At 44.1% G+C, this 24241-nt stretch overlaps 1 protein-coding gene across 1 annotated transcript in view; it reads right to left on the reverse strand.

The window, feature by feature from the left end:
* Window positions 1-24241, reverse strand: part of SYT17 (synaptotagmin 17) — an 816561-nt gene that overhangs the window by 581582 nt on the left and 210738 nt on the right. Inside the window, exon 2 of the mRNA XM_069210227.1 lies at window positions 12645-12662. Within this exon, the coding sequence (XP_069066328.1) occupies window positions 12645-12662 (18 nt within the window). The remainder of the gene's footprint in view (window positions 1-12644; window positions 12663-24241) is intronic.

Consider the following 24241-nt stretch of genomic DNA (forward strand, 5'->3'; position numbering starts at 1 on the left):
AGGAACTACCAATGCACAAGCCGTACCTTTGCAAGTCTCTTTCCCCCCTGCTTCTCAAACAACGCAAGCAAGGTAAAGAGGACACGATAAACAAAAAAAAAGTGCATGTAAGGAAATAAACAAGTACGAGAACAATAAATTAAATACTTACCGTACTTTCAAGCGCACACTCGCCACCTCCTCACAACCGTTTGCCCCCCCCCCTTTTGCAATGGCTGGCATACCACCACTGGAACCTTTCACCATAACAGGTGCACCCCCCACCCAAGCTGCGAGGTGGAAAGTCTGGGTGGAACGCCTCAAAACATACTTTGAAGCCCTAGATGTCAAACCAGAGAGATGCAGGCCCCTCCTTCTCCACATTGGTGGAGCAGACATCCATAAAGTGTTTAAGTCCATAACAGAAGCGCAGCCACGGACCTACAAAACTCTAAAAGGGGCAATTACTGCGCATTTTGAGCCATATGCAAACCCGGACTACGAGAGGTTCCTACTACGCCAAGCCTGCCAAATAACTGATGAGTCCGTCGACGTCTTTTATGCCAGGCTAAAGAGTTAGCCAGCACCTGCACACTGCCCGATGAGGAGGATGAAATCAGGGCACAATTTATCCAAGGGTGCTCGTCATCAAAACTCCGAGAGCGCATACTACAACAACCAAACATGCCAATGAAAGACATTCTCACACTCGGACGATCTCAAGAGCTATCAAGGGCACGAGCGGCCCACATGGAACAAGCACCAACATCCCAAGGAAAAGCAGAAGCAGCCAATGCAGTGATAGCAAATGCACTGCGACAAAAAGGAGACAACTACAAAGGAAAGCAAAGAAGCAGATCATGCAAGTGGTGCCGCGGCCCAGCACCACATCCGACCACCTGCCCTGCGTGGGGAAAAATTTGCAGCGCATGTGGGAATACAACCATTTTGCAAAGGTCTGCAGATCCACACCAAAACCAACGGCCAACACCGCAAGGAAAACCATCAAAATGGTTGAAGCCACGTGAGATCCAGACTCAGACAGTGACATGGACAATGACCAACACACAGTCAACGTAATACACGCCGTTAGGGGACAACGCCTACCCACATGTCAAGTTAAGGTCCAAGGCTCTCCAATCCCAGCACTGGTGGACACGGGTGCGTCCATAAACCTAATGGCCATGGACATATACAACAAACTACCCAAACCACTGCCGGCACTCCGACCCACAAACATACAGGTTTTTGCGTTTGGGAACAGCCGACCCCTATAGATAGCAGGGTAATTCACGACAGAAATCTCCCATGATACCACTGGAATAGCCACGAAAGGGTACGTCTCCAAAGATGGTGCAGGATTCCTACTTGGCTGCCAAAAGGCCCAAGACCTCGACCTGGTACACTTTGCATTTAGCGTACATGTGAATACACTCAATGACCTAACGCAGGAATTCAGGACACTGTTTGAAGGTATCGGCTGCCTAAAAGGGCCCCCACTACGCCTCCACATCGACGAATCAGTCACCCCCACGGCACTTAGACATCGCCGGGTAGCATTCCACCTGCGCCCCAAAGTTGAACGCGAACTCAAACTCCTGGGACAGGCAGGAATCATTGAGAAAGTCTCAGGCCCAATACCGTGGGTATCCCCCATCGTGGTCGCAAGGAAGCCCAAACAACCTGAGGCTGTCAGGGTCTGCATCGACATGCGCATGCCGAACTTGGCAGTCAAAAGGGAGAGACATCTGACCCCAACAATAGATGATATTCTCAGTGAGCTAACAGGATCATATTGGTTCTCAAAAATGGACCTCCAATCAGGTTACCACCAGATCATGATGCACCCCGATTCACGGCCCATAACCACTTTTTCCGCCCACAATGGTCTGTGGAGATACAAGAGACTCAATTTCGGCATCTCTAGCGCGGCCGACGTCTTCCAACACGTCATCAAAGAAGTCCTACAAGGACTCCCGGGAGTCCTCAACGTAAGCAATGACATCCTGGTCCATGCCCCCACTGTCAAAACGCACCTGAAGAGTTTGCGAGCCTTGTTTGCCAGACTACAGAAAAGTGGACTAACGCTCCACCAGGATAAATGTGAGTTCTTGAAGCAAGAAATCTGCTTTTTCGGGTATTGATTCTCAAAAAACAGAGTCGGACCGGATCCCCTGAAAGTTAAAGACATCCAGGAAGCCCCAGCACCCACATCAGTGTCAGGAGTCCGGAGTTTCCTGGGCATGGTAACGTTCTGCGGCCGGTTCATGAGAAACGTCGCAGACATCACGGGCCCCTACGACAGCTCACACAAGCAAACCACCAATGGGAATGGGGTAAGGAGCAAGAAGATGCCTTCCAAGCCACCAAAAAAGCACTTTCCGCTGACACCACATTGGCATTATTTGACCCCCAACGCCACTCACAGCTGGTAGTCGACGCCACCCCCACAGGCCTAGGAGCAGTGCTGGCACAGAAACAAGATTGCGGAGAATGGGTCCCCATCGCTTTTGCCAGCCGCACACTCACACCAACGAAGCAGCGGTATTCGCAGATCGAACGGGAAGCCATTGCCATCCATTGGGGGTGCCGCCATTTCCATCTCTATCTATATGGCAAGCCATTCTCGGTGGTGACCGACCACAAGCCCCTACTACCCCTTTTCAAAGGATCGTCCTCCAAACCACCTCTGAGGATTGAGAAATGGATCATACAGCTCCAAGGGTATGACTTCACACTTGAATATTAACCGGGCACAAAGAACCCGGCAGACTTCCTGTCCCGACACGATCGCCAAGCCACACCTCAAGAAGTGGAAGAAGCCCAGGAGACGGAAGAGTACGTGAGGCTGGTGATAGAACGCGCACAATTGCAAATTGCCATAGCAGCCACCCGGACTGGAGACTGGAGGCCCCTCCAACGCCCAGACTCTTTCCGTACACAAGAAGCCCAAGCCTGTTTACACGCACTATTCAACATATGCCAGGAGCTCTCAGTGAGCGAAGAAGGCTGCCTGCTGAGGGGGTTCCGCCTGGTGATTCCATCCAGCATGACGGCCAGAACTGTATCCCTTGCACACAGAGCACACCAAGGCATTGTCAAGACAAAGGCCCGCCTCAGGAACAAGGTGTGGTTCCCAGGTTTGGACAAGCTTGTGGAAGACACAGTTAAGAGGTGTCTCGTCTGCCAAGCCAGTGGCAACCCAGACCCCCTGACACCAGTTATCACGGAGCAAGGACCCTCAGTACCGTGGCAAAGAGTAAGTGCAGACTTTGAGAGCCTCCCCGACGGCTCACACATGATTATAGTAGTGGACGACTACTCGCGATATCCAGAAGTCGAGGTGGTGCACTCAACATCCGCACACACAGTCATCCCTAAGTTCGAAAAGCTGATGGCCACTCACGGGTTCTTCGGAGAGGTGCGTACAGACAATGGCGCTCCTTTCAACAGCCATGAGTGGGCGGACTTCCTAGCATCAACAAACACCAAACACCGGCGCATCACACCCCGGTGGCCACAAGCAAATGGAGAGGTGGAAAGGTTTGTTAAAACCCTGAACAAAGTCATCCGCATCGCCGTGGCAGAAGCGGAGAACCCCGAAAGAGTGATATACGCCTTCCTAAGAGAGTACAGGGTCACGCTTCACGCCACCACCGGAGCCACCCCCAGTCAACTCTGTTTCGGGAGAACAGTGACAGATGTTATCCCACATCACCCATCGTGGGCAAACCAACCACCACCGCCTGACAACTCAACAGTAAGGAGAACCAGCACTAATACACATTCGTCCAAGAAGCGGAGAGCCAGAGAAATAACCCTGCAAATAGGTGATGCAGTCCTGGTAAAAGACCGTCACCCAGGAGGGAAGTTCCGCCTGCCTTTTGAGACACGGCCGTGGACTGTGACTGCCGTGAAGGGCACCATGGTAACAGCCCGGCGAGGGCCAGAGACAGTAACCCGCAACGCGGCACTCTTCAAACGTTTGCCACAAACAGCGCTGAGTGAAAATGACGGGAGAAACACAGACAAAAGAGCAGACTCGGATGTGGAACCTGCATGCCTAGAACCCACAAGCGGAGAACCGGAAAATGCCTCAGAACACCACACAGTTCGCCCGATGGCGGAACAACCACAGAACCAACTTGCAGGAGCGACGGCACCCAACCAGAGTGCAGAGAGGATCCAGGTGTCGGACCGGTCGAGGGAAGGGAGATACATGTTGAGGCGTAACCCAGGCCCCTCTCAGCAGTATGCAGACTATGCGTGTGACTGACCCTAATAGGAGAATGTCCAAAAGAAAAGGAGACTTTTGTTTTCATTCACAAGCTATGCGGAAATGGCAGCATCTCATTTTGTGTTTCATCTCATGTTTTATTTGTTCCTCTCTTCCCCCGTTGGGGAGGGCTGTAGAGTTGTGGCCGGAACTGGCCAGCACCACTAGAATGGAAGCGGAAGGGGTGGGTGAGAGAAACCCCCCTCGCCGGAGGTGCGAGATGGGTCGCACCGGGATGACGGAGAGAAGGGGTTATATAGTAGTGAGAAGGAGAGAAGATTGTAGAGTAGGACTACGGAGTTAAAATAAAGAGTTGTTACCAGAACACTGCCTCCGAGTGTTTATTGCAGATCGCACGCCTGCCGCGGCGTGACATCACAGGTTGGAACACCATGAAGAATGTGGCAGAGATGACTGGTAATACACAACAGACAAAGTGACTCTTGTCAGCCTACATTCTTAAACCATCCAGTATCCAGAAATCGCAAGAGTGATATTGGGCAGGAGTTACGCAGAATAGGTGGATTCACACAAGGCTTGTTCAGGAGAGGAACTTCCAATGCTCTTTTCCTCTTATAAGGCACTATTGCCTCAGTTAGTGATCTTTTGCAGATGACCAAGACCGGGGCTTCTACAGAGAAGATATTTCTTTCCAAGGAGACTGATGGGGCAGTGAGAGGGGTAGTATGGGGGAGACAAATCTAGAAAAAAAATTGTACTTACAGATGGTGTTCTCATGACGATAATACTATTACCCAGCATGAGAGCAATGCCAGGATTAGTCTGAGCAGCCTGGTTTGACATTTACTAAGGGACTGGGAGTCTTTGCTTGATCTCCATCTGGCTGTGCAACGTAGGTCGGGTTGGAGACATCTAAGAAAGTATGTCAGTTTGGCTGTCATAAGACAGCCGGCCACACAGAAATGTGCACTTACAGTACCCACCACTCCTCCCAATGCCAACTGCTGTCCATCAGGATGGCCCAGCCATAGACTCAGCTCATTTAGGAAAAATAAAATGATAAAATGTTAATGACATTGTTTTATTAACATTTTATTTTTCATTTTTTGCACTGCTGAGAGCAGTGGGGCGACGCTCCTCTGTCTTAATGGAGGAGCCGCTGCTGCCAGAATTGATAGAACTGACTAGTTCCATAAACACTTCTGGACAGAAAAGGACAGTCATTGCAGTCCCCAACTACAGTACTACTTCTCTACTGCTCCTTAGTCCCTCTACAGTTGACGTGTTATAAAGCTGTCACCAATATCAATTTGTTTTTTCTAAAAAAATGAGTTTGTCACAAAGCTGTAAGTGATCGAACATCTGTCTACTACTCAGCAGAGGCGCAAGGCTGTAGGCCTCCTTCATTTATACAAGAGTGAAATTCTAAGGTGAGTATCCTTTATATGTTTTCATAAAGGTGTACATTATCCCATATAATTAGCGGTGGCTGTCCTGGAGTCTGAGGGTATCTCTGCCTTGACAGACTACAGATTTTCTGGTGCTTGCTGACTTTCTCCCGATAGGAGGATCTCCACTGTGAGTACCAACATCTCCAGTGAGGGAAGCCACAGCAAGAAAATGGGGTACAAAGCACAACAGGTTGACAGATAGATGAGTGTGATCATGGCCTCCCCTGTCAAGGGGTTACAGGAAAGGGAGATCCACCATGCACGGTAATCTGAAAAGCGGGTGAGCTTGTTGATGGCTCTTCTGTCTGAGAGGTCATGGGAGGGGTATGGGCTTCCAAGTGTAGCAGGCTGATAGGCATAGGAGTGTTGTTGTAACCTCAGGCAGCGGCCGTTAGTCATCTCCATGCATGACTCCTCTGCTGCCACTTTGGCTGACCCAGAGACTAAAAAAAGGGCTAACCTTTATTCCAAGAGGGAGTCTGGACATTTCAAGAGAACTGAAGAACAATCATTGTAAAGAATTGTTTAGTAGGCTGAGAGAATCAAAATGCCAACAACGAATATCAATCAAAAGTGTGCATAGTTACAAATAAGGACCAGTTCAGAATCTTTTCTTGTCATACAAAAGTCTTAAATACTCACATGTATTAAAGATTCATAGATGCAAACGTCTTTTTAACTATATGTAGTGCTGATGATGCAGGACATGGTGATACAGTGATTGTGTGATAAAGAGCACAACAAAAGTGTACTTGATGGATCTAGGTATAGAGCAGCAAGACCTATTCTATCCTTGTGGCTCTTTACACAACATTTTGTGGATCCAGTCCTGATTATAAAATGGCTATATTTCGACCCAAATCAGCTGGAGCCCTGGGGTTTCTTCAGGATAAGAATGGCACATCAGACAATACTGTGTGGCAGATGTCCTATGGATCTAACTCAATAAATGTAGAAAATGTCACCTGTTTCTAGCTTTAGAAGTCATGCAAAAGGTATATTTAGGAGCTGAAGTGTTGTAATGGACTTCAGAAACAGTCCGGAGATTTGGTAAACAAAGCATCAGGAAATGCTTCACCATTGATACTGACTATGGACAGAGAGGAATCTACTGCTTTGTTCACTATGTCTACTGTTAGTTTCTGAATCCCCCCAATTCATGTTTATTCTGATAAATGGGAACATCTCATAAGACAAGCTCACTGTGACCAGTATTAACGGTGAAGAAGACCCAAATAATTGCTTACAGACAAATATCCATACATCAAGCTCTCTGGTGACTAGCAAGGGAATATTGAAATATGCTCCCTAGCTCCACTGGTCCATCAAAGATAATATTCAAACAACTCATACACACACGGCCTCCATAGATGACTATAAGGAACATACCAACTGGATAGGGTCATCTAGGAACATTAGAATATTACATCAGCGCACAGAAAAAAATTACATTTTCCCTTTCAGAATGAGGTAGATATTGTGCCCTGAGCTAATTGACACAGGTCAACAGTTCAAAAGAAAGGGATCTGAAGCAGAGAAGCTATGGGCAAAAGAGTCACATATCCTGTTGGACAAGGAAAGTAGCAGACACAGTGCTTAATTTGTGCTGCTGGTGTAGGCAGTGGGCACTGGCACTCATTTTGGGGACAGGGATACAATTTACATCATCAGACTTTGACACAGGGTAAGAAATGAAATGTTGAAAAGGGAGAAAGGAGGAGAAAGATAGGAAAATAAAGGAAGAAAAAAGGGATGAAAAAGAACATACTGAAGTGAACAAGGAGACAAGAAGTGTAGGGTGATGGAAGAAACAGGTATGAGATGGAATCAGGACTAGGCAGCCTTGGTGGTCTGCAACTCCGGCACTCATCAGCACTGTTTGCAAGATCCTAAGAAAAGTGTTGGGCCCTTGTACTTCATTTTTTTAGACATGGAGCCCTCACAGGGTATTATCAGAGGATACCTCTGATTATGAATAGGTAATTTGTGACTAAAGATTTGGAAAAAGAATAAATACACTGTGCCACTAGAACCAAGCTATCCCCGTCTGAAGAGCCCTCATTAGGACAAAACTGGTCCTTGGTTGCTTGTTTTCCAGTTCTGGAAGGACCTGGCCAGGCTGTTCCTATGAGGAGCTGGGTCAAGACTGATTTGCCTATAGCTGGGTTCAAACTGAAGTGGCATGGTGGGAGAAAAACAATATATTGGAATGTGGGCTGAGTGATTGCCAGTGGCTAAGATTATTCAAGCATTCCATCCATCACCTTGTTGTTTTTCTATTTGATGCATTTACCCAAACTGCATTTTGTAGTATGTTTAGTAGTACTACAGTACTACTACTATAATACTACAAACTTCTATTCGCCAACCTCAACAGGTAAGTATATGCCTCCATCTCTCCTACCTTTTATGTGCAGAGATCTCTGCCCCAAGTACGGAGATGTCTGCAAATGTAGGCAAATGTTTTAATAGTACATGTGGGGAGGAATGGGGGAGTGAATGAAAAAGAGGAATAGTCTTGGCTAAGGGGCAGTGGTTTGGGAGAAATAAGGAGTGGGTAAGACAGGCTAGTGAGGGACATGCAGCCCACCGCAAAAGAGTAAGAGCATTGATATTTACAAAATGCACTTCTATAGTTACTGCAGTCAAAAAGGACCCAGAACATTTGTAAATGTACCCGACCTCAGAGCTGGAGTAAGTCCATCACCATCATTGGCCACTCAAAGGTACTGCAACACCACTCTGCCTTAGAAAATAATGGCAGCAGGGACTTAAAATTAAAAAAAACATAGGAAATAATGTTAAAATAAATTAAATGTATGTAAACTTTTTTAATATATATATATATATATATATATATATATATATATATATATATATATATACACACATCCATAACAGGAAGGCTCCTTTCGGGACTAAAGACCCAAGAGGGGTGGTGAGTCAGCCGGCGGAGCTAGTTGGTCATAAACATATCCAAAATTCAAAACTCCAAAGTCTACGCACACTCGGGGCACGGGCTCTGTTGAAGCAGAAGTTTGTTACCAAATCTCACCAAAAATGTTGACTGTCGAGCAGTCGTGATGTAAAAATGTAACTTTAAGGAGCTTAAATTACATGAATTTAAGTTAATTCTATAAACAGCTTTTAGTATATTTTAACACATTATTATAAATAAATAAAGAAGTGAGTTTTATTTTAAAAAAATAAATATTTGGAAAAAGTAGTTTCATTTAAAATATTTAGTTACATGTTTTTATTTTTAAATCTAGATAATAGTACTGTAGTTTTTTAAAACAATTTTAACCTACATTTAAAATGCATATGTGAAATTAATTTACATTACAATGCAATTTAAAAATATTTTAAATCATTTTTTAGCTTTAACTTCACAATGTCCTTATGCTTTACTACAGGGAGACCTTCACCCAATGGTGATGGTCTCTGCCAAATGTGCAAAACATCTAATTTGGTTGTAAAGTCACTTGTAACTTTACTGTCAGATATGACACTTTTACTGACTTCGCCTGTTTCTGTAGGTGAAGAAATGTAACTTGACACTTTTCAGTAACTTTACATTCCTAAACGGTGAATAGCCAAAAGTAGTAAGGTTACTCAAAAGTGTAAAAGTAAACTTACACATGTAGATTTACTTACTTAGTATACCATTTTGAATAGATCCCTATCACTTTTATTAAGTACATGTTAGTGCAGTGATATATAATCCAAATTACTAAATTGAAACCCTTCCACATGTTAAAGAAATACACTTTGTTGAATTTTGAAGAGACGTTGTCAGATTTTTACACAACATACTTGCTGCATGATTTACATGCCAAATATTTTAAAGACACAGCTTGTGCATGGGCTCTCTTAAAGCCAGACCATATCCTGAGCTTGCTGTGGCTTGATTCTCTCTGTAATCTGTTGGCTTGCCCACCTATACCACTTTTATGCAATCAGTATTCTTGCTCAAATGTTCAGGCAATGGTATATGCCTAGGATGTTGTACCTTTACATCATTTTCCATATAGGGGGCCCTGTGTTACCGATGTTATCTGAGAGATGACCCATCACACACGATTTATGTATATATTTGTGCATGTAGATGGTATTTCTATAGTGTGAACCTAGCCAAAAGGCAACAGGGAGCTGTCAATTGTCAAAAACAAGCAGAGAGTCAAAGAGTAATAGGAGAGGAAGATGGTTGTTGACAGATAATCTGTTGTGCTGTAATGTTCTTTAAAGAGGTAAGCCTTCAAATCTTTCCTGGTGCATAAATGGAAAAGGTTGTCTTGTTTTTTTCTTGAATATGAATATGCAGACTGATTATGTCCTGGCTACAGGTGGGCAAGACACTGAAGGCCTAAGCCAGGCTAGAGCCAGAAGCCTGGCTCTGGTTAAGGTCCTCTTGGAAGCTCGACTCCAAAACCAGTGAAACTTTCACTGGGTGTGATGTGGCCTTGTGGCTAAACCTGCTGACTTTTTCAAATGGCAAACCAGGTTCAAAATCCAGCCTTGGTTTTGTATCTTGTGAAATCCTGCAAATCCTTTTGTGCTTAAAAAAGTGCGTACTGTGAAATGCTCTTATGTCCCTGGGCAAGTGCCTACTGTGAAATGCTCTTATGTCCCTGGACAAGCTTCACACAATGTAAAACAGTCAAAAATAAAATGTGTTTTTTGCCTGTCACCCACTGTTCAATCCTATGCTCCAACAATTAAGGCCAAAGCTTTAACCTTTGATGTCAGAATGTGGTATCCATGCAGATAATGAATTACACAGTGTGAAAGTGGAAAACCTGGGATATCCATCCCAACTTCCCTGCATGACCATATTGTGTGATCCTTGGCAAATACTTTATTTTATCGAGCCACCTCGTTGTTCATTATCAGGTGTGAGATCACCTTTTCAGACATGTGCTCAGGATGTGCACTGTACAAAAACCTCTCCTGTGTTTCATTCAATAGCCCATAATTTTGCTCCATCTATCATAAGCAACTAGGCGACATGGAGGATGCCCATGACAACTGGCATGCCTTGTAATTCAAAAATATCAAGGAAGGAACATGGAATGTTTCTCAGTTCATCTTTAAAATCTCTCGCTTTTAATATTAGGGATAAAGTACCCCCTGCATACATCATAAGGATACTGCAAGACACCAAGAAGTTCCATAACCATATAGAGGACGAGGCCGAAGGTCAAGTTCCTTTATAAGGTTATGGGACTCTGAGGTGACTTGCAATATTCTTATCAAGTATGCCAGGGAGTACTTTATCCCACACAATACATGATCACACCATCTCCTTTCCCACAAACCACTTAAAACTTTGATGCATAGCTCTTTCATTTGAAAGAGCGAGCATGTTTGCAAACACGAAGAATTAAAATAAAACCTCTAGTGCAAAATTAACCACTGTTAGATATTTGATGCAAACTGATATTAGAAACAGTTCAATACAAGCCGTTTTTTTTTGTTTTTTTTAAAGAACTGCAGTAGCTCAGAATGTGTAGAAACAGGCAGAAGGAACATAGCTTTTCTCTATCTAAGGAGTGCAAAAAATAAACATTTTCTAAACTTGTCATTCTAAGATATTAAAATAGAGCAGAATTATTGCTTTAATTATGCTCCGTGAACTACCCTGCCTTTCACTTGCTGCTGGCTCTGGCAGCAGGCATTGTGAAAACAGAACTCGACTGTAATAACAGTCGAGTTCTGATGTCTTTTCTTTACAATAAGGGACATGGGGCATCACAAGTCACCGATTATGCAGGGATTATGCCGTTTATGCAGGTATTACAGAATCCCATAAATTATGAATATTTATTAATGCAGAGATATAATCTGCTGTACTAAGGTGAAAGGTTTCCACGTGTTAAAGAAAAACACTTTTTTTAATTTTGATGTCATCTTATCTATTCTACCATGACGTTTATTGAATGATTTACATGTCATATATTTTCAAAGCTGGGCTTGTGCTTGTGCTTTGACCGCCAAAGCCGCCTGTGGCTCTTATCTGGCTCAATTCTCCGTGTTAGTTTGTTGGCTCCTCCACCTCTAGTCCTGGCTGCAGATGTGCCGAGAACCACTCCATGTGATGAGCTTACCTGCAAGATAATATACCTTAGATCTTTTCATTTATTTGCAAATAGTGCACTGCTAAATAAAAGTATTATTTGGCTGTGTGGTGTGTGTGTCTCTAATGTTGTCTGCATAAGAATGTGTGCCTGTCTATATAGAGGCATGTATGCCTGGAAGCATGCCCTTTATGTGTGCCTGTAAAGTTTGTTGTCTGTCTGTGCAGGCTCCTTAACCCTGCTAGGCCTATTGGATTTTCCAATGATTGTTTACTACGACCCTCTTTTCACTCTATATCTAACAAAATGAGCCTGAACGTCCGTATTTAGAACCAGGTTCGATTTGGTGAAGTCTTTTTCTAAGCCATGACTTTATTATCTCAGGCTTGGGTTTCCCCGGAGACGAATTTATGTGTCACTGCAATTTCGACATCAAATTTAATTAAAGTGCAGTAGGCACAATCCCTGCGTTTATTTCCTAATACGGCAAACAAAATGCCACGTTGCCCCAGAACACTTCTGAAACACCTGGACACGACTTTCCAGTGTCTGGTAAGCAACTTCGTTGCAACAGACATACAAAATGTCTGTTCCAAGATGTCGTTCGCTAATTAGTAAGTGGTCTGTAGACAAAAGAAAACAGAAGCAAACCATCCATTCAAGCGGGAGATGCAGTTTATGTGACGCGACTGCTTCTGTCAGTGGATAGTGAGCACCAGCACGGATTCGGTCTCCTGTGTCTCGCGCTGTACAGGTTTTCGGTCACGTGGCCTAGCAAATTTACTCTGGCGCTTTTAATGCAATATATATCTAGTGCAGCGATAAGGCTAAGGCAGGCAGACAATTCCCCTTGATATGGAGCTCATCAAGGACGGAGAATGAATCATCAAATTAACTCACCTCATTTATTGGTTCCAACTGTCCTTTTAGACATCCATGGCAGGGCAGAAGGGAATAAAAAGGAAAGATAAAACTAGTTTAGTGAGGCTCACATAACGCAGAATCAACTCAACTGTTTATCAAGCGCGCGCTTTAATGGAAGCTATTTATAGGAGCGAGATTAAGAGAATGCGTAAATTCACTTCCATGCACATCTGCTAACCACTGTCTACACACACATTCGCCGGGAACGCACTTATCATAAAATACACTGTAGTTGATTTTTTTCATTGTTATCGCAGGATTTTTATGTATATTAAAAGATGTAATTTGGACAACAGAATTCAAGGTTATTCTTCCCACGGCCTAGAGACCCACATTTTATGCAATCATTTTTTTCAATGTTGTTCGTAAAAAATCAAAATAAATATCGAATAGTTAGCACAGAAGTTTATTCCATTTTCTAGAATAAGGTTAATCTTTACATGTGAGCTATTTAAATGTGTGCACTTTATAAATACACTCTAAATGTGGGTGCAGCTAGGGGCCCCTCAAGCACATTTATTCACAGGGGCAGCTTAGTAAATAATGTTAAGGGGGGTGGGGGGTGAGGCTGAGCTTTCCCAACTAGCAAAGAGGTGTACCCAACTGAAAAGTATAGGCCAGGTTGGCACGACTTGATGGTAATGGACAGGGTTAGGGACATTATTATTATTATTTTTTTGGAAACAGAAGGCCAGCCACTGTGAGGATAGTCTGGACTATGTTGACGCTCTAGTCCAGTCACTCCTCAAAGCAATGTAGGGCAGAGAGGCCCAGGAGAGCAGACTAGCATATGCCCATATATAACATCAGCAGCCCAGGTTTAGGATGAACATCGAGAGCATGCCTTTTAGTAGTCTACCTGCATGGAGTCTGAACACCTTTATGATACTCTGGCACACTGAATCACTGTGAGAAATTAACTCTGCCTTCAGACTTTTCTCCAGAGCTCTCACATGTGTTGCCTGTCATGAACATACCCACAACCACAACTCACCCAAACTCCTAGAAGTAACTCTGTTCACAATCAAAGAGTCATATGTTGCATGAAAAGTCCTCAGAAACACATCATAAGGAAAAAAAAACAAATACTCCTATGGAATACAAGATAATGTTAAACTGTAATCTAAACAGGGACTGCATCGCTATTATGGATTATCTCAAGTCTTTTTACAGTCGCTGTTGGGAATTCAAGCATTGTTTTTACCTGTTAAGGACATGCATGAAGGACAGGTAGAGACACATTTCAAAGTTTTTAATTAATGCTGCATCTTACCTGGAAGGACCTGATGCACTTAAAGTTCTGCAGGAGGCACACTAATGTGAAGTGAGTGATGCACACAGGCCCAATTAAATCAATTCCTGTAACACTGCCTTCACATCACACATATCTTCATGTGGTACTCTGCAATCCTATGCCCAGTCTTAGAGGTGGGCACACTATTAAAATCTGAGACAAGATGCCTGGCTTTAGCTCATGTCAAATGCTCTTAGGCCTTGAGCCCAAAATTTGATTTTTTTCAAGATCAGGATTACATTTAAAAATAAACTAATGGGTTTTATTATGTAAAAAATAATGTGAGTGGTTAATTTTCCATCGGGCAGTAAACTTAAAAGGGAATTAAATTATTTAATACCGTGGGTAAAAATATAATCAGTGAAACATATATTTTGCTGCCTTTTCAGCAGCTAAACAAAAACGGAATAAAAACGGCTAAATATCCAAATTAAATACTAGCAATCGAAAGTACAGCCAGTCATAACATATTTAATTTTCAGAAACGAGGATAATGCCTGCACAACAGAACACCTCTTCTTGTATTACCTGAGAGTTCAATGACTACACACTAATATAGTCAGGGTGGACGCTTCACATCTTGACTACCAGCAAAACACTGGAATACAGCAATTAGCAAATGAGGGATGAAATGGTAACTACGTTTGGTGCTTTTTTTAGTAAATTTTGATTCGTTTCCGCTTTGAGTCTAGAAATATAATTCCATTGAAATCTACAAAATATGCTGCATATGGCGGATAATGAAATTAGTTGTAGAAATGAAACGTGTTATCTACTGTATGTGGGTTTAATTGAACTACAGCAAAGCAGAAACAATGACACATTCACACACCTTGTGGGTTGGCACAGTAGTTTGGCAATAGTTTGAAGAGCTGTCCTCCTGCATGTTGCATGGTGTTTTGTTGCTTGGTGCTTTTAAACGTTTGGTAGCACAGCCAACAGATGCATTTTCTGTTATACTGTACGTTGCCAAATAGCTATGCCCCTTAAGGTTGTCTAGCGTTAGAGTGCTAGTTCGTATTACATGTAGAGTGCTTCTCCCATTAAATGTAGATTGATTCTCCCATATTAGCACGGTGTTACAGACACTCTGTTCTAGGATGCACAGGGCCAAATGTTTTTAAAGCATTTTTCTTTAAGTTAAACATTGTTATAAAAGCGAGTTGCAGTGCTAAAGAACCTGCTCTGGCACGGTGTTAACAAAGTGCTCTTTCATTGGGTCAAACGGTGTTAGAGACCCATAGCCACTTAGGGGGTCATTCCTACCCTGGCGGTCCGAGACCGCCAGGGTAGGGGACGGAGGAAGCACCGCCAACAGGCTGGCGGTGCTTCTGGGGCAATTCTGACCGCAGCGGTAAAGCCGCGGTCAGAAAAGGAAGCCGGCGGTTTCCCGCCGGTTTCCCGCTGCCCCAGGGAATCCTCCACGGCGGCGCTGCAAGCAGCGCCGCCATGGGGATTCCGACCCCCTTCCCGCCAGCCTGGTTCTGGCGGTTTTCACCGCCAGAACCAGGCTGGCGGGAACGGGTGTTGTGGGGCCCCTGGGGGCCCCTGCAGTGCCCATGCCACTGGCATGGGCACTGCAGGGGCCCCCTAACAGGGCCCCACATTGATTTTCAGTGTCTGCTTGGCAGACACTGAAAATCGCGACGGGTGCAACTGCACCCGTCGCACACCAGCAACTCCGCCGGCTCCATTCGGAGCCGGCTTCCTCATTGCTGGTGCTTTCCCGCTGGGCGGGCGGGCGGCCTTTTGGCGGTCGCCCGCCAGCCCAGCGGGAAAGTCAGAATGGCCGCCGCGGTCTTTTGACCGCGGTACGGTCTTCTGGCGGGGGAACTTTGAAGTAGGAATGACCCCCATAGTGTTTTTCCTGTAGGTGGCGCTGAGGCAGATATTTCCCCCCCGCATGCGGTGTCTGGCAGACAATCTACTCCCCAAGATGTTGGAGGGGCTTTATCCTTTTGTTGCACATTTCTATCCTAGATAAACATTTTAAAGAGACACTCTCGTCCATAATAGCCCGTTTTAGAGCACATTTGTCCCCGAAGTTGTGGAGCTTAAATTATACTTTCCCCTCTATGGTACAACATGTTGGACATGCAGGTCTCTAATCAGCATACGATTAGGGCTCATCCACCTCTAGGAAGCTAATGTTACAGCCTCTGTCCTGTGGGTTGCACCCTATTAGACAGTATTCCTGCACTTGGTTGCCAGCGGTAGGAGTGGAACTCTTTGCTAAGAAAAACAGTGGAGTACCTTTCTCCTTTATGTCTGTATCACCTTTAGATTGTAACATTTTATAAATCCGCCGTCCACTCTATTGTAAAAATGGTAGAAAATCAATATATTTTTGGGTGGCTGACTTTCAGAGCTTCAATTATGGGATACAGTGTCTTAAAATAACATTTACCTTGGCTTATGTAGTAGTACCCAACCTTTCTTCTAGGCTTCACAGTGTAAATGTACCTTCCTCCTATAGGTTGCACAGTATATAAGGGACACCTGCACCTCTGCTGCTCAGTGGGAAACATTCTCTTCCCTGGTGGTGCCCATTGTCAAAATGCTTTTTTTCTGAATACCAAAAAGATAATAAATAATTTCTCTGGGTTTCAGAGTATTTGACTATCACGTTCTTTAGTCTGCACAGTGTTAGAGGTTGTTTGCCTTTCAGTTGTGCTTTATTAGAAAATGTTTCTTCTGTAGACTGCAATGTTTGCAAGTCTTCTTTTAGGTTGCAATGTCATGGAAATTTCAGTTTCAGATTGCATAATACTAGACCATGTCTACCCTCTGTCAGACTATTGCTGGAACTCTTTGTCCAATAGGATATGCAATATTCTAGAGTATTTCACATTCTAGTTATACCGTAGTAGAGAACCTAGGACCTCATTACGAGTTTGACAGTCAGACCACCATACCGCCAATGTGGCAGTCCCAAAAAGACCACTGAAGTGACGGTCTCTCGCCCGCCGTATTACAATTTTACCGCTGGCCCAGCGGCGGTGTTCCTGATGGGAGCAGGCCATCAGGGGACATGGTCAGCAATAGAAGGTATATTTTTCCATTTTGTGTCGATGCAGTGGGTACATTTTGACCAAAATGTACACATATGCATGGCATGTGTAAAAATAACGTGTATATGTATCATTCCATTGCTGGAGACTGAGCCAAATATGCACTGTCCGGTCAATGGCAGAAAAATGTGAAAGGTACTTACCGGTATTTTTTTGGGTTCTTTTTTTTGGGGGTGAAGTTGCTGCTGTGAAAGTGGGGCCTTGGATGAAGGGGTCCACGTCCGAGACTGAAGGGGAAAAAAGGAAATGGGGGAGCTAGCACCCCATTTCCTTTGATTCTGCCATCTCGAAGCTGGCGGTCTCCCTGCCACAATTGGCTTGACAGAAAGACACATCGTAATGTGGACAGCGGTACCCTTGTCTATACCACCCTCTGACAGTTGCTTTTCCCCAGCTGCCGTCAAGGCGGTCGACGAATGGCTGGTGGTGACAGCAGGACTCTGGCAGTCTCTCCATCAGCAAACTCCAACATCGTAATTTGGCTGATGAACCACCTACTCAGAGGTATGGATTTCTGCCACCGCCACGATGGCGGTGACAAGACCGCCAAACTCATAATCAGGCCCCTAGTCTAATTTGCCAAGTGTTATGGAACCTTTCGCCCCAGTGCTAGAAAATATTTATCTTCTATGGTGCACAGTGGTACAGAACATTTTTCTTCTTGGTTGGGCAGCAGTGGGAATCCTTTCATCTCAAGGTTGCTCATTTTTGGAGAGCTGCTTCCTGATAATGTTTCACATTGCTAGAATGTTTTACCCTTTAGGCTCAAGAGTGTTTGAAGTTTGCTCTTCCTTGCGCCATGTGGTAATTTTTAAACTTCTAGGCTAAAGTATGTTGGCTACCTATTCAATTCTAGATTTCAGAGTGAGAAATAATGTTTCAGTTGATTTGAAAATTGTTAGAGTGACATTTCCATCTAGGTTGCAAGGAATCATAGGCTTATTCTCTAAGTACACAGTTATAGATATTTATACAGGGCAACCTTAATTAAGAGCAAAGATGCAGCCATGATATGAGGAATTACAGTAGTCCAGATAAAAAGAATCAGTGCCTGAACGCTGAAAGGCATACCAAGACAATTTTTTGAGTGATCCAAAGGAAAAAAAAAACAGGTGGCAATGACCTTTTTTACTTGTGCCTTGAAGGAGAGAAATAAATCAAAATAACCCCCAAGGTGCAGGTTGAAGATCATGGATAAAGTGGAGAGCATAGCTCTAGAGGCCACCAGGTGGCAGTCGATACGGAAGGACTGCTGCTAAAATAAAAACTTGTGCCTTGTGACTTTTTAGGTTTAGAAAACTGTTGCTCATACTAGTAGATATAGCTATCAAGCAGTCCTGAAAGTTGGTTTGAGTTGTCATTACTATTATGGCTAAAGGACACAATTATTTGTGCACAGTAATTGCGTAAACATTATGGAGAGCCCAACAAATATGACTGATGATGCCATGGGTATAATACACAATTCTTAAAGTAGGACTGAGGGACTTCCACGGGGGGGCAAGGCCAGAAATAAGAATAGAGATAACATGAATTGCTTGTTATCTGCCTGTCAAGAATCATTTAAGCCAGGAATGAATGTGTACCCAGATGTCGAGATGAAATGGATGATGACACAGGGGCATATATACAAGCCCCTAGTGCCACCGAGGCATCAGTTTTTGTAACGCTCTGGTGGCGCTGTGCCCTGAGCCATATTTACAAGGTGGCATTAAGCCACTTTTTGTGACTTAACGCTGCCTAGTATATATGGGCCTCCCCAACGCAACCCATACAACACCCATTGCTTTTTGACACTGCCCCATATTTACAAGGAAACTTAAATCTGGGGCAGTGCCAAAAACGAACAGCACCCCAGGGGTGGCGTTAGCATGGCACAATGGTGAGAAATACTTTTATTTCTTCTCATTTTTGCTTTTTCTCTGTTGCTACAATCTGCAGCACACATAGAAAGAGCAGACGGCTATTAATGATTATTTATGTGCATGAAGGGACACCATTAATGATTGTTTATGAGCATGAAAGGCCACATTCCTGTACATAAACAATCCTTCCCTGCAAAGAAGGCACCCTTGCGCTATGGTGTATGGGTGCCTGCATTGGCACTAGGCAGGTATGTTTAGCGCCAGTGCTAGTGCACACACAGGGGTGTGCCGTATTTTTGTTAATAAGGAGCATCCCTGCGTTTCTGAAGTGATGCAATACAGCGCTGCCAATTTTGGCACAGTGCAGTGCTGCCCCACTTTCTTGTAAATATGCCCCAAAATATCATAGGATACCGTGTTGAAGGATGCACTAAGATCCAGTAGAATGAGTGCAGCCTTGCCTCCTCAGTCAAAAATACGATTGAAGTCATCAACAAAAGCCAGGACTGTACTTTCTGTCCCACGTAAGGGGCAAAAACCCAATTGGACTGAGGCACAAAGACTTTGCCTTGCTGATGATAGAGACCTGTGATGTCACTTCAGTTTTTAATATTTTACCCGGGATAAACTGCATGGATATAGGGTGAAAATTATTGATAACTAGCGGATAGGGTTCAGCTTCTTTGAGCACAATTACCATCGCTTTTTCATGTCAGAAGGACTGGAAACGGTAGCCAGAGAGATGGTACATAAGTCAGTAAAAAGGAACCCATCTAAAATAGTGTTTCATAATCCAAATACGTCTCAGTGATTCGTATGCTTTAAGCCTTTATACGTTTACCTGCACCTTTTTGTTGAGGTTTTATAGCTGGTTTTATGCAGTACCACAGTAACTATCTTGTGTGTATTTCCTAGCTCACAGATATTGCCCACAGTGTCAGATCAGGACACTTTTGTTCTGGTTTCATAGCTCTCAGTTTCATTCATGAATTGGAATACGTGTTGCTAACATTTATGAATTTGCCTTGGGACTGCTTGCACTAATACATTTCAGGGGACAGTGCATTTTTTGTCCCCACAAACGTGATACCTAATTATAAGTGAATTCAATGTTTGCATGCTGCTGCATGCATCTAAAAAGGTTTCTATCAGCATTTTGCACTAATTTCGATTTTCCAGTATAATAGTGTCCAAGACATCATTTTGATGCATTAATGGAGAAACAATTTTACCTGATGATCTTTTACACATGTAGAGGCACTTGCCTCCAAATCTGTCAAAAATGTCTAAGCCCAGCAGGCCACCATCCCTGTGATTGTTTGCATTTCCAGTGGGTCTCAAATTGCAACCTACCTTATTAATATTAATAAGGTAGGTCTATTTGCTGCCCACCAGGAACTGCAAAAGAAACTCAATGGACTTTCTTACATTTGGAATCGCAATTTCCTAATTGCTATTTGCATGGAATCGCAATTAGGAAACCACACATCCAAATGTTCGTACATGTGGCCCTTAAATCCAAATAACATTGGTGCCTCTGGACAATATTATATTGGAGAGAGATAATGAGTTCCCACATATATTTGGAAACTTGTGGTCTCCACTCTTTTACTAATCTACGTTTTCGCAATGGAAAAAGTTGCCAGACAGAATGTAAAAGTGTATCAAGTCTTCTTGTATATATCTGCCATGTGTCTGTTTCACAGGCACATCAGATACAGGAAAGAAAACTGAGAGTATTTAAGCTGAGGTGGCTTAGACTCAGCATTTTCCAAAACCTCTCAAAATTTTTTAAACACCCAAAATAAACTACCCAAATGTACACTGTGACCCCCAGCCCACAACAGATGATAGTAACAGAACTGGTTCGAAGTCAAAGTTTAGTGTCCATTTAATATGGACAGGATAGAGTGAATGGAGAGAGCAAAACTGTCCCAGTTGGTGACAGAAGCTGGCTGCCGGTTATGATGACTTCTTTTGAGTAAAGTTCTCAGAATCACGTGTTTCTCTCTCCTCCAACACAGCACAGTTCCACCCTTCGCAGTGGGGCACAGCTGGAGGGCTCATGGAAAGACCTAGGCTTGTTCCCAGCCTTGTACTGCAACAGACCTGGTACACTGTCTCTCCAAGCTGGTGCTGTAGACCTTCTTCCAAATACATGGAACAGCTCCTTGAGGTCTGCGCATTATCCAGTTTAGGAAGATACTGGTGAAACAGCAATGTTAATTGAAAGGTGCCATATTAAATATACAAAACGCTGGGTAAATTGATCTGGGGACCTCTTCTTGTTTTTTCATGCACCTGAGGGGTAGAGGCACGCCCCTAGAAATCCGAAAAAGTACATATTGTAAGAATGATAGTGTAGGCAGATGCCTGCAAGTGTATTAGTGGGGTCTGGACCAAATATCTCAAGCAAGTGTATAATTCAGGTGTGGAATTAACTCCACACCAGAGCTGTGAAATAAGCCAAACTGTGTTTGGTCTCACCTTTGTTCGCCATCTGAGTTTCTGCCTGGCAGGGGATAAATGTGGATTGCATAAATCATCTCAGATGGCTACTGGGCTCTCCATGGTGAGGTTGCAGGGACAATTTCAACTCAATATGGAGATGAGCTTCCATGCTTTGCTAGAACCATTATGTCCTGGTGAGGCTATCGTGCCATATGTGCACCAAGTCATATACATTCAACCTTCGCATGCTCCCTCTGCCTATTCTTCTACACTGTGTCCTAATTATGTGACCTCCCCTTGCTGCATTATGTCATATGGCCAAGTGAAGTACATGATAATAAAAAGGACATATGCCGCTCTACCACTCAGTATGGCGTGCACCATTGTGAGGTTGGCATTTGTTGAGCGAACAGGGATGATGGAAAGAGCAGAATAGCCATCCATAAGCTATCTATCATCATTCATTACTTACAAGAAGGTGGAATTAAAGGGTTCCAGTTGTGGAGAACTGGGTGGATTTCCAAGAGATAAGGTTAGGAGACTTATTTTGCAGAAGTAAAACTAATAAGGCATAGTCCCCTCACTATGATCCCAGTTGCCACCTACTGTCTCCCTATAGCCGAAACGTGGAAAGGGCACCCTTTTCTAATATGGGTGAGGGTAAGTTTTGGTTACAGCTTACAGAGCTGCTGAGTCTTGGTCTTCACTGGTGAAGCTACACAAAAAACTAATGGAGCACCTCAAATGGACTTGCTGAAGTCAAGAGTGTGGGGGGAAACACAGTGTGTGCACTAGAAAATTGAATAAAAATGAAGGTGGTGACTGCTGGCTGCAGAGTATGGGGTCTTTCTCCCCTACATAACTTAATTGTAAAAAAAACCTATATACAAACAAATGATCTAGGTGACAGAGAACCTCTCTGTTTCTCTAATGTGGTATGCTCTTGCTTCCTTTCCTGATGCATCTTATGAAAGATGTGGTTTTCTATTGTGTACCTATTGAGTGAAGATCTCTGTACACTAACACAGCATCTATTTTAGATTAGTGTCTACTTGATGGAACCAAAAGAATTTACCACACCATGCAATACCACTTATAATTGGCTCTGCATGTACTACATTGCAGTGTGCTAGGCTAGAGGTGACACCTGTGCAAAATTTAATAATCATGGATCCATTACTGTTAACCTAAGTGTTTGCTGGAGATCTTTGCTCCGTTGATTGCATATAAGATATTTTATCATCTCAGGGACTTGTCATAGCGAGTAGAGAGTCTTTGGGCCTTATTATTGAATGAGTGGTATCAGTATCATGGTTGTGGTAAAAATTCATTACAGGGGGGTTAAATTCAGTTATAGTAGTTACCTTAGGGCATGAGTTATAGTAACTTGAGATAACTATAATGCTGAATTTCTATGGTTTTGTATTTGTAAAATCTGAACCTAACTATAACGTCCCTGTAACTTTTTAGTGAATTTCTAAGGTTTTGTAAATTCTTTTCCTAACTATACCGTTCATGTAACCCTTGGTTTTTTCAGTGAACTTCTTTAGATTTTTAATACTATTTCCTAACTACAATGTCCCTGTAATCTTTGTTTTTTTGGTGAGTTTCTAGTTTTTTTTAAACATAAAGTAATATCTAATTACCATATTTTAATTCAACCACCACATCGCATGTCCTGAGGCCACACCCTGCAGCCAACTCCACACTGCACACGGACTGTAGTGGGGGATTAGCCCCAGGGCCTTTTCTTAAAGAGGAGAGGGCCATGCAGCCTCACCCTCAACCTCTGTAAGGCCCTGGGGACCCCATCCTCCAGTGCCAAAATTAAGGTGAGGGTGCACGAGGCCCCCTCCCTCTGCTGAATTTGACAATGGGTACCCCATTCTTCAAGCCTGGTGCATTTTTTAGGAGGGGGGGCAGCAACATATTTGAGAGGGAGGTGGCATACGGTCCTCCTCCCTGGGCTGATTTTGGCAACTTGGAACCCAGCCCCTGGGGACCACCTGAATACAAAAAGGGGTTGGGGTGCTGCACGGCCCCCCTCCCCAGGCTTATTCTGACACAGGGACCCCATCCCTCAGGGCCTGGCCAAATATACAAAGGGAAGGAGATTGCATGTCCCCCCTGCCTGGGCTGATTTCGGCCCCATTGACTCCATTGACTCCATTCCTCGGGCCTGGCCCACAAAGGGTGGGTGCTCTGGTGCACACCCAGAGCACCCACCATTTCCTGGTTGGGAGCCACAGCAGGGAAATCCTAGTACGCTGAGGCCCCAGGCGGGTCCATGTATCCAGTGGGAGCTTGTATTGCTCCCTCCCGCATGGAGCAGCTAAAAATGCTGCTCCCTGTGGGCAGGAGCAATATTCACATCTGGTTCCCTGTCTGCATTGCTAGCAGGGAAACAGATCTGAAGTCTGCTCAAACATAGTAGGAGTATTTTTAAAGCTCCCACCAGCTGGGAGCAGACTTTGTGCTTGCTCTCACTTGGTGGGAGATTTCAAATTGCTCCAGCCAAACAAGAGAAAACCCAGGTTTCCGTGCCAGTGCAGGCAGGGACACCACTATGCCCAGAGGTGGGCACCCTGGGACATAGCCTGAGTCAGCCCTGGGAATGAGCCATTAATGGCTTAAGGAGGAGGGCTGCGTGGCCCACCTCCCATTTGTGTATACAACTGAGTTGTGGAGGATGGGGTCCCTGGCCCGAAATCGTCTCAGGTAGACCCAAGGCCTAAGATGGCATTTTTAAAGCTCCTGCCAACTGGGAGCAGACTGTGCGTTTGGTCTTGCTTGGTGGAAGATTTGAAATTGCTCCCACCAAGCAACAGTAAACACAGGTTTCCCTGCCCATGCCAGTTCAGAAATACTGAACATCTGTTTCAAAAGAATGCC

The sequence above is a fragment of the Pleurodeles waltl genome, chromosome 10, assembly GCF_031143425.1.
Source record: "Pleurodeles waltl isolate 20211129_DDA chromosome 10, aPleWal1.hap1.20221129, whole genome shotgun sequence".
In the NCBI taxonomy this organism is placed as follows: Eukaryota; Metazoa; Chordata; class Amphibia; order Caudata; family Salamandridae; genus Pleurodeles; species Pleurodeles waltl.